This window comes from Gigantopelta aegis, chromosome 3, assembly GCF_016097555.1.
Source record: "Gigantopelta aegis isolate Gae_Host chromosome 3, Gae_host_genome, whole genome shotgun sequence".
NCBI classification, from domain to species: domain Eukaryota; kingdom Metazoa; phylum Mollusca; class Gastropoda; order Neomphalida; family Peltospiridae; genus Gigantopelta; species Gigantopelta aegis.
The window spans coordinates 57,078,837-57,090,886 of record NC_054701.1 but is presented as its reverse complement, the minus strand read 5'-3'; the positions used below and the strand labels follow the sequence as shown (position 1 = coordinate 57,090,886).

At 33.3% G+C, this 12,050-nt stretch overlaps 1 protein-coding gene across 1 annotated transcript in view; it reads left to right on the top strand.

The window, feature by feature from the left end:
• Nucleotides 1-12,050, top strand: part of LOC121368301 — a 34,339-nt gene that overhangs the window by 16,353 nt on the left and 5,936 nt on the right. The window contains exons 14-28 of the mRNA XM_041492969.1: nt 83-175; nt 635-758; nt 1,703-1,779; nt 2,245-2,356; nt 2,755-2,847; nt 3,101-3,187; nt 3,620-3,701; nt 4,221-4,294; nt 6,421-6,545; nt 7,058-7,173; nt 7,645-7,757; nt 8,849-8,996; nt 9,514-9,683; nt 10,339-10,421; nt 11,462-11,528. Coding sequence (XP_041348903.1) covers nt 83-175; nt 635-758; nt 1,703-1,779; nt 2,245-2,356; nt 2,755-2,847; nt 3,101-3,187; nt 3,620-3,701; nt 4,221-4,294; nt 6,421-6,545; nt 7,058-7,173; nt 7,645-7,757; nt 8,849-8,996; nt 9,514-9,683; nt 10,339-10,421; nt 11,462-11,528 — 1,564 coding nt within the window. The remainder of the gene's footprint in view (nt 1-82; nt 176-634; nt 759-1,702; nt 1,780-2,244; nt 2,357-2,754; nt 2,848-3,100; nt 3,188-3,619; nt 3,702-4,220; nt 4,295-6,420; nt 6,546-7,057; nt 7,174-7,644; nt 7,758-8,848; nt 8,997-9,513; nt 9,684-10,338; nt 10,422-11,461; nt 11,529-12,050) is intronic.

Here is a 12,050-nt window from a genome sequence, read left to right as displayed (position 1 = left end):
TCCCTTGACATATATTGCTTCAGCAGTACTCTCAGAATGCTTGTTTATATTTATATTTATTTTTATATGCATTGTTTTTCAGAAATCATTTACAAAGAGAAATGGCAGCTCACCACCCCCAAGTGGATTTGTTTGACATTATCTACAATGCAATTCTGCTTGTCTTAACAGATAGGTATCAATTCACATCCTTTACAGATTTAACAGATTTTAATCCAAAGAATGTCTGTTTGTGTTTGTGTTTTTGGTTTTTTCACGGATCAAAAGATTGAACTGAAATATCACTTTTATAAATGTTCTTTTTGATTTTGTATTACATTTCATAATCACCAATGATTGATTAGAATGTAAATTGGAGAAAACAAATAGGATCACATCAGAATCAGAACCTGAATAATATGCTTCTAAATAAGAACATTCCCGATAATAAAAAAACATTATTCAATATATAGAGAATAACTGGTTAATGACGTCAGATATCTGCTTTATCCTGTAAAGGTAAGAATGGGAAATTTTGCAAGGCTCCGTCAAGCGGAATTTCTCATTTAGCCTGATTGGACACAAAACTAGAAATGTTTATATTTGGTATATTAAAAAATATTTAGATGCAGTCGTTTTTGTTTGACTGTTTCAGAATATTGCACCAGAAGGAGATTTTGCATGAGATATATCGCGTGCTTCATAGCACTGTCGGAAGACTGCACCAGTTGACTGAACACAACAAAGCAATCCGCGCTCTCATGAGAGGATTTGCAGATGTAAGGCTAAGGCTTTTACAGTTGTAACGGCTTACTTGACACAGTATTGTGAATCACAGTAGTCCTATAGTCAGTTTCAAAGATGTTCCTCTTGATTATAAAACACAGTTATATAATGAAGTTTAGATTATACTGTTGGTTTTTAGATTATACTGATTCCTCTTGATTATAAAACACAGTTATATAATGAAGTTTAGATTATACTGATGGTTTTTTCATAATTATTGTATTTGGCAAGAAATATTTCCAAGTTCTTTATGGGAATGCAGAAATAATTATGTGTTTTAAACACATTTTTTTTTATCAAAGGTCAAGATCCGAATGGATCAGCTACATGTATTTAAAAGAATAAATGCATTTTCGATCTTTTAGTATTATAAATCAGTCGTTGTCAAAATAGTTTTTGTGATGTTGGAGGTTATGCTGACATGAATTTTGCCATTTCATAAAATAATAATAGTTTCACTATCAGTTTAGAAATAAATTATGAGGAATAGCTACCTGTAAACCTGCATGAAATTTATCTTAGGAAAGTTGAAAGTTGAGATTTCAGTGAGATTATATATACTTTTTAAAATAATTTAGTCATGGTTACAGTTACATTAATTTAGAATTCAGTATGTTTTAAAATGGTTAAAGACTTTAGTTTTCTATACAAACTTTACACTTTACACATGACAGTCCTAGCAGCATGCTTATAGATTCACTTGGATGGTTTAAACAATATTTATTTCTCTTAATACCTGTATTAACAGATGGGATTGGTCAGTCCTATATTAAGAATTTTCTCTAGTTTAGATAATGTTGCTAAAAGACTAGGTAGGCCAATAGTAATTTATTGTGGTGCCTCTTTTATTATAGTAACAGATTCTTTTGAAACTTAAATACGATCAGTTTGGTTTGTATAGTTGCTAGCTGTTTATGTTGTTTTATGTTGGTTTTAGACAGATGATGTTTACTTTATTCGTCATCTGTTGGGTGGTTTGAAAAGAGATACCGAAGAACTTCTTGCCAACAGCTTGTAAGTAATAAATCATTGCTCATTATGACTTTCATTTCAGGGTGATTGATAATTTGTGTACTCTTCACTAAAAGTCCTAGTATGTTTGGTTTATTTCCATAATGAAAAATACCAATGAGAGCTTATGAAGATGAATATAACATTCAGTTAATTGAAAAAAGTAGCCAATGTGGTAGCAGACAGGTTTTTTCTTTCATTGTGAACACTGTATTTAATACCTAGAAGCCGATGAATAGCAAGGTGCTGAGATATCAATAAACAACGTTCGTTTCTGGCTATTGCATGTCACAATTTTTCTTTGTAAATTCACCTTGTTACCAACCCATTACTCCAAAAGTTTTCTATTTTAGTTCATAAAAATGTAACTAATTTTATTATTGTTTTAAGATGAAAATCTTAATGAAGCATTCAGTGATGTAATAGTTTCATTCATTAATCTTTATGTTGTTGTTTTGTATTTGACAGACAGGAGAGGAGTAATGACATGACAACTGTTGGACAAGCAATGTCTGGTCTCATAGATGAACTTTTATCTCCAACTGATTTCGTCTTTGGTTCTTCTACTCATCTTCAGCAGGTAACTTTCCTCTTCGCAAAAACTTAATATTAATTGTATATATGTATTTCCTGAAACAAATCATTAGAAACATTATTATTGCACCTAGAGTTATTTTGTATATAAATATGTATTATAATCTTGATTGACAGTATATTGTTTATGGCCTACTTTAGTTTAATTTCAAGTCTTTGTAGCTATTACTAGTTATCTTTCTTGGATGTTGCCATTTACTTGCATGTATGAACTATATTAATTATTTTGTATATTTTAGTCCATTTAACTTTTGAGTGTTCTAGACATAAAAAAAAAATAACATGCATATATTATACAAATTAATTAATTTTATGTTCTTATTAGTTAATCCATGTTTAGTAGTTGGATTTAGAAAATACAATAAAATGTTTGTCTCTTAATAGATCGTACAGACATTAAGAAGTATGGACAACTATTGTACAACTCTCCTCATTCAGTTAGCAGAAGACACTACCCAGTGGTGTCCTTCGTTTCAGGTAGGAGTCATTTTAAATCTCTTAGTTATTCCAAGAATTCTAAGAACTATTCTCATATTCTAGAGATAAATGTAAGATTTTGAGAATATGATCATTATTATTTTTACTATTGAACCTGTGATAACGGAGCCTGTCATTATTCCATTTTGGAGAGGTATTTATTGGGTTTGTCTTTGATGTCAAATGGAATTATTGAAAAATATATTGCTAATTTACATTTAATATGTCTTCTGGGTTTTTTCAAATGTTTTAGGAACTACTTACAAAAATACAAGACACATTCCCAGAAGATATTAAAAGACCAGAGACAAGGCTGAAAAAACAGAGAGACCACAAGAGGGTATCATGTTTGGAATTTACTAACAAAATACGAAAATATGACAGTCGATGGTTTTAAAATTGTTTCACATTTTGAAACTAATTCTCAAGATCAAATGCCACATTTACCATACCATCTGATGATGATGATGGTTGTGGGGTTTTTCTGTTTTGCATGAATAATAATGAAATGTATAAATGTGTTGGACTGGTTATAAAATGTTAACAATAATAAACTGTAATTTCTTAGGCTGATTTATGTTAAATTTGGCCAATAATCATAGACTGATTTAAATTTGAAGAATAATTATATAATTTAATTTGTTAGACTTGTTTAACTCTGCATGTTAATCCAGTGTTTTATTTGTTGGACTGGTTATAGATGCGAACAGTAATGCTATGATTTAACTGTGTTATGAATGTGAGCAGTAATACAGTGTTTGTTATTTACTAGACTGGTTTAAGGTCTTGGGAAGCAGACAGTATTTTCAGACACGGGAAAGAAGAAGAACACATTATGAAGCACGAAGATTTTGGTAAATTTATTTGGATTGTTTTACATTTTAAAAACAAAATTGGTGTTTATTTAGTGATAAATCTCATCTAAAAAATACTTTTTTGTTTAACGACACCACTAGAGCACATCAATTTTAAAATCTCATCTACTTCTGGTGTCAAATGTATTTATAGATAAATACCTTAGACTATAAATGTATTTGTGTTTGTAATGGTTAACTCATAAATGCTGGCTAGAGATTTTCAAAGCCATATTAGTGCTATGATATCCTAAAAACATTGTAGGCTATAACATCACTACATCACACGCCATACTGACATCATAGCTTAAGATGGTTTTACGATATTATAGTGCTAAGATAGCTTCAAAAATATGGGCTCAGATCAGTTCTGTTATCACAAAATGTTGTAACCTTTTGCTGAATGACACATTTGTTCACTTTCCAAGGTATTTAGCATACCTTAGTTTTTATTCAAATTTAAAATATACCGGTACCAAGAGACTCAGTATATTCATCATAACGTTTTCCTCTTTTCAGTTTTGAATGTGCAGATGTGCATAGAGAGGGATACATCACCAAAGATTATGACGGTGGAGTCTGTTCTTATGAAGGTATGTTATTTTCTTGCTTTCATTTAATATCTGTACAGATTCAGTGTCATAAAAATTAAGTATTTTCACCCACTTAGTTTTCATATAACAACAGAAAGTAATTTTTTTTTTTAAATCCTTAATAAACTATTTGAACATTGAGTTTATTGTTTGCTACAGATGGTAACTCTAATACCATGTTTTCATGGTAACTCTATTGCTAATACAAATTAACTTATCTCTCCTTCATGTAAAATACTCTAATTTCACTGGTTATATAGCCTTGGAAAATAAACACCTTATACTCCGCATGGGCGTAGTCAAATCTCTTATACCCCACCTGTAACATTGGACTCTTGTTATTCTTTTAATGCATCTGTTACCGATGTAAATAAAACATGGTTGTCAAACAATTTGCCAACCACTCGGAAAATGAAATTGAAGAAAAGCAAGCATTTTAATGTGGCGAAGCATTGTAATAATACAGCTAATTTTAAATTTGAATAACGTCAGTGTCACGGGGATTCTATAATACCCGTAACTGAATGAAACATGATTGTCCAAATATCTCTCCTAACTGTATATCTATTAGATCTCTCTGTAACAGGCAGTATATACCCACTTTGGCTCGTCTCTAAGTATGATCAGGGATACGATCTTATATAAAGTATATATTATATAGCACGTTTAGTTCACTAGAAAACACAACAAAAACAATACACTTTGGAATCTGTATTAACCTACGCTGACAAATGTACAGCCGCAGTAGTTAATTAATAACAACAATAATAACAACCCAGAACTGATCACTTAATTAGTTAATCTCTAGGTGTCTAGTTTACACAATATATTAATCACTTCACCGTGACACAACACCCACACGTGTGATAATTGAGAAACGCTTCCAGGGGAACTTAATTAATAAAGGAATTACAGCTCTATTCCTAACTGGTTAATTTTTAATTAACCGTAACTACTCATTCAGTAACCTTGTAACACAGAATTAATACTGGTACCTATCACAATAAAGACAATAACCTACAGTTTACCTAGGTCTTCTAGGATGACTGGCTAAGCTTTATATTACCAAATACTCGTATAAATATAGAACAGTAAGACTACGATTTACTTCGTCAGATGACCGAAGACACTGTCTAAAGAATATTAGTATAATACAGTATTAAAATATTTAAAGTCACATCAATCACATCAAGGTTATACAACAGAGCAGAAATAATATATATACCAAAGTCCAAACGGACTAACGTTCCCTGGGAGCCATCCTTTTTGCTTCTCCTGATAACTCTAAAACACTAGCTATTTATTACAAATCGAATATCGCCTGGGGGTACATCGCGGCACCGAATCTTATCATGTGAGTTTCCACCACGACCAGAGTCGGTATATTTTTCTCTGATCGTCAGACTGGCTGTCGCCATACCGCGAGCAATCCCCTGGCCATAAACAGCACTACCGGAGATATTACGTAACTACTAGCCACATGGCCTCCCCATCTGCGCTGGGTGTGTATTAGAAGGACAGCTCGATGACCGTCGCGCAGAAGTATTACGTAACAAGTTGCCCACCTGGATAAGTACAATGGAACTGCACACGGCCCTGTAACACAATTAATATTGCCACAGGCGAAAACAAAATTAAGAGCATGTTCCGTCACAGTCAGTATTCCAATGACGTCACTTTACATCTCCTTACAATAACACTAAACTGGGTACATGACGTTGCTATTGAAATTGTTTTTTGTTTGAACATTATTAATGCACCTAGATGTGTTTGAAGAAAATCTTGTAATTAAACATGTCGGCAAGATAAATTTGTTGTACAAGCATCACGAGGGGTTTATGGATTGATTTTTATACCGTCTGTATGCTCTTGTACCCCTCGCCTTCGCCTTTGGCTTGGAGTACAAGAGCATACAGAGGGTATAAAAATCCATAAAACAACTTATATTAACTTTATATTTGGATGGGATGGATGGTGGTTTATCAGTTCACAACTAATGGTCTACCTAACAGGTGCTTTTGTTCTTATTTCTTATTAAAACATGCTTATTTATGGTGCTATTTGCACATCTCTTCTACTTATGCATACTTTACTGAAACCATGTTTTTTGTTGGGTTTTCTTTCAGTATCTGATTGATACCCACCTGGATGAGGTGTGGCACAGTTTTCTGATAGAACTGTTTCTCAATCAGTACCTGTTGCCCAACCCGTACCCACGACTTATCAGCCGGCTCAGACAGGGGGCCATGAGGTACCTGTTAACGTGCTTTAAAAGAACACATCAGTTTTAAGTAGCATGAAATTCTTAAATTCTAACCAAAAATGATAAATTTTAGCCCATCCCAAAAATTTAAACCTATGGTATAATTGTTCTTCAGTGAAATGCTCATACTGTTTCCAGATCTGATGTTCAAAGTCAGTTTAATCCCTGAACTGAAAAGATAAAGAGATTTTCTTCAATATGGAACTAAAATGCTGTTTTTAAAACATATGGTTTGAAGGAACAATCTCTTACTAAACTGGCAAATTGAGGATCATCTCAAAGGGTTACCAAAACTTAAGATCCAGAAAGAAGAGTCAGAATTGGTGGATTTCTTGGATGTATTAAGCTATGCATTTTGGAAAGAGTTTCATCAAAATCAAGGCCTTTTAACTTGTTTTTTTAATATATATATTAATTGGTATAATAAAACTAAGGTTCATAGGACTTATGATTATATGTTTTACACCTATTAGCTGATAATGTTTTTGTTTTTTTTGTAGGATGGATCTGTGTTATGAAAAGTCTTCTGGCGTTCTGAAACGTATCTTGTCGGGTAACCCTCAGCTAGTAGATCCAGATAACTACATCTATCAACTTCCTGCCTGTGAGGGATTTGGTGAGTAAATTGTTCTTTGATAATTTATCAGCTAAAATCTGTACATCTGTTATTGTCCTTGCATAAAAGGAAGTAAACTACTGGTACCTAGAAATAATTTTGTTTACCTCATTTCCTCATGTACCAGTAGATGTGGATCTAAAGGGATGCCACCCATATCTTTTTTCACCGATGTCAAAAAACCAGCCCCTTTCACAATACCTTGGATCTGTGCTTGACCACTATTATTAGATTTTACTTTTCTTAAATATGTTTTATCATTTGTTTTCTGCACAAATGATTAATTACTTTAGTTAGAATATTAAAAAAAATTGCTTTGATGTATTATAAATTGTCTGAATAAAAAAAAACCTATTATCAAGATAATAACTATTTTCAGTCTTGAAATTAGTAGCTTGTTTTGCTAATTGCTTCTTGTAGAAACAGAGCGTGTTGGGATGTTTTAAATGTTTAATATTCATTCACTTGTAGGCATAAAGAGCATTTTGAGTATATTGGATGTCGGCTCCTATGTTCCAGTAGCTCAGATGGTACGAGAAAAGTTTCAACCAAAAAACTACATCCAGCGAAAGGGACCATATAGGGTATGTCTGATTTTGTCAGAAAGTCTGTTTCAGAAATACATTTTGTGGAGAAAGTGACTGATGGCAAGTTGATACATACTGCTCACTCGGTAGTAGAGTAGTTACTTCAAGGATATTCACCCTTCTCGTTAGAAACTAACACTGCCTCTGAAGAGTAGAAATTGCTGATGACAAGTATATCATATATTCCAATGTTTTATTTTAACTTCATTTCATAAGGATGGCTGATCCATTTTCCATGTAAAAAAACAGAAAAGGATAGACCATAAATATTGCATATGTCAGTCATGTGGTTTAACAAATGGGGGTGGGGGTTGGTGGGTGTAATTAAGTTTTTTATAGATAACAGTACTGGTAACGTTTTTAGGCTTTATATTTATTAATTTTTATCCGTTATTGGGTTGTGTTCCATTGCAACCATACTCTGTATCTGACATAAAGAGCAGAAAATAGCTGTGTTTGTGTATGAATGACCTCTTACTACTGAAAAGAGGAAAGTAATTATTTCCTTTTCAATTAATTTATTTTCATTCTGTGTGTACACCTGACATTGTTATTTTTACAATGATTTATGTACCATTTATACTTGAAAACTAATCTTCAGTTATAGTTTGTGTTTAGCTTACACTATCAGAAAATGTTTACCCTATCAAATTGAGACCATATAAACTTTTTTTCCCCTTGTACACCGGCCTCGGTGACATCGTGGTTAGACCATCAGTCTATAGGCTGGTAGGTACTGGGTTCGGACCCCAGTCGAGTCATGGGATTTTTAATCCAGATACCAACTCCAAACCCTGAGTGCTCCACAAGGCTCAATGGGTAGATGTAAACCACTTGCACCGACCAGTGATCCATAACTGGTTCAACAAAGGCCATGGTTTATGCTATCCTGTCTGTGGGAAGCGCAAATAAAAGATCCCTTGCTACCTGTGGTAAAAGAGTAGCCTATGTGGCAACAGCGGGTTTCCTCTAAAAAACAGTGTCAGAATGACCATATGTTTGACGTCCAATAGCCAATGATAAGATAAAAAAATCAATGTGCTCTAGTGGCGTCGTTAAATAAAATAAACTTTTTTTCCCTTGTACAGGTAGGAATATGTTTGGCAATAGCAGGGCAGACAACTCTGTACGGTAAGCTTCAGCCATACCTGAATGAGGTGGAGCTTCATGAACATTACTACATCCAGGGACCCCGGGGATCCAACAGAGAGGTGCATCAGCTGTTTACACGCATAGGTATATTCAGCAAACACGTCATTATGTTATTTAATGAGAACTCTTCCTTACAGAGTGTGGTGAGCCAAGGAAATAAATAGTATTCATTTTCCCACCAAATTAGCATCAGAAACTTTATTAAGAGTTAATACTAAGTCAACCATAATGCATGGATAAAGAATATCACTAGTCAGTTTTTGTAGGTACCTGCATGAGATGCCAAGATCATGTGATAGGCAAAACATATTTCAGGTTTTGTTTTCCTCTTGGTGAAATGTTTGTTATTTATATATTTGTAGAAAAATAAATTACCTATATCATAACAATTCATTAGACCAATTTGTTTTGTTTTTCAAATATAGCACTGGTAGGAGTATTAAGGATCTCTTATTTAGTTATTTAGATGAAATTCATGTTAGTTTATACTAACTTAGATAAGCAGGAAGGCTGTTAAAATGATGTCCTCAAGACCGATAAACAAGGTTGACTAAACTTTGAAACCTAATATGACTGTAATTTATACATTTCTATATTTCAGTTTACAGCCATGTTGTTGACCTGATCAAGGAAAATGCCTATCCAGTGTTGGGGGTCTACATGGGGGAGGATCACATCCGGTGGACCTGGGAGGACATTCTCAACAAGCAGCAGCCATTTTCTAATGAGTTTGAGATGGTCTGCTCTCGCAGCGAACCAATCTATTTTAAAGTATGCCATGCTCTTTATGCCCATTAAAACCGCAGACCCTAGTTTCAGCACGTGAAAATGGAAACTAAATTTAGTTTTATCTACAAACTTGCAACACACATTTGGATAAGATTATTACAGAGAGAAGCTAAAGTCAGCTATGTTTTAATGGGGAAAATATTGTCTAAAAATAGACTAGAACTTGCCTTGATAACCATTATTTCTCAGACAAATGTGCATTTTTAGAATTATGAAAAAATACATTTCGGGGTATTACCAAAACCAGTGACCAGAACCACTTCAGGTGTACAAAAATGAATATTCTAAATCTTAAAATGTAAGTATGTCTATTTTAAATTATCAAAAATGGCTCCAATAGTGAAAAATATGTTTTAATGTTTAAAACTAGGGTCTGTCACTTTAATACAGAGTATTACTAAAAATTTGAAACTTTTCTAGTTTTGGTTTACTTTTGTAAAATTAAAATGCCTCATTGGTCTAGAGGGTCAGCACTTAAATGAAGTAGGAGCAATTTTAAAGAATTATAAGGAACATCTGGAAATCAAATGACATAAATACATGGGTGTTTTTCCCCACCAAGTGATATTTTGTTGATTTTTAAAAACAGTTGATGTGTTACTAATTACGCTATGTTAATCTGGTTTTTATTTTGTAGGCCTATGTTTTGATGGATGGTTGGAGATATGTTGCTGTTAAAAAGTATTTTCTACTCCACTTTCTGACAGATGATGGACTTGTGTATGTTACATTTGCCCTATTATTATAGCACTGTTCATCCCTCCGTGATGATTTTTTTTATTTGGTCATTTCTTTATTGTTTTGTGTATGATGTCAGCAAATATGGTGTGATAATAGATCCTAAAGTCTGAACCACAATGTTAACAACTATGATAAATTACTCTCCTACCTTTAATTACTGTTACATTTCCCCCAAATTAAAAAAAAAGGACAAAAAGCATGTAGATTTTTTTACCGTCTGCCATTTTGCTTTTTCATGGAATACTCTTATAAGAGGGGTGGACCGGTGCCGGATTTATAAGGGGGGCAATTGCCCTGCCCCCCCCCCCCCCCAAGGACTTCCTTTATAAATTGTTTTAATAATTATAAAATTTGTTAATTTTTTTATTTGTCATGTAATTTAATTTCTGTTGAGGGGCCCCCGAACCTGAAGTGCCCTGAGCCCCTGCTGCGGCCCCCCCCCCCCCAAGGTCTAAATCCGGCCCTGTGGTGGACAACTCTGAAATATGAGACATAATTAATATGACATCATGATGACTGCCTATATCATAACACATATATTGACATCCTTCCACTCCTCTTGGAGAGTAATCCATAAAAAGCAAAATGGCAGCCTACATGCGTTTTGTCCTAGGAGATTTCAGCGAAGTCGATATAGGTGACATGGTTACCATCTACAATTTTTTTTTTGTTTGGACAAAATGTGGGGGAAATCTAATGGTAATTAAAGATACAAGAGTAATTTATTGTCGTTGTTAACAATGTGGTTCAGACTTTAGGAAACCAATGTCTTATACTATACTACTTTTGATGAATCGGTGAACATAACAAGAAAATCGTTTTAGTAATGCTCAATTCAAGAAACCCAAATTCAATCTGTGTTATGGCTATTTTTTGCATACAAGATTATCCTTTAATATAAGGAAAAAAAAAAAAAGTGTTTAACATTGCAAAAAATCTAAAAATATTTAATGATCATCAAGAGCTGATAAAACTACTATTATTTTTGTTGTAACAAAGCTTATTTTTCTCTTATTCAGAAAAGAGCAGTACTTTCCTGACAATCCACAGGCATTTTATCAAAGTGTTTTCCTTACCAAAGAAAGGGTATGAACGAGTCAAATACAACTACATCTTAGTACTTATGATCATTGTAATTATAACAATTGTAGTAATTTTTAAGTACCGGTACTGCTAGTTTTAATGATATTTATATTACAGTTTAAACTGTAAAGAGGACTTTTCGAAACTGGACCTTCAATAAACTGAATTTCTGTCCAAACAAGCCACATTTCCTGTCCTATTCATTTCATGTATTAAAAATGTGTTGGTTTGTAAAACGTGATTGATTTCTTACTTATACTACCATCTTCTTTTGCCACAGCCAACAGTCTTTCTTTCTGGGATGAAAATTTGTTGCTTTGTGAAACAAGATTGATTTCTTACTTATACTACCATCTTCTTTTGCCACAGCCAACAGTCTTTCTTTCCAGGATGAAAATTTACACTTCTTCACTTATTTAAAAGTTATTTTTTCCCCAATAATTTAAAGTTCTATCATGAACCTGTTCACATGACCACTATCAACTTTCTTGGAGAGAGGAGATTTCATATTGAATAATCCATAGG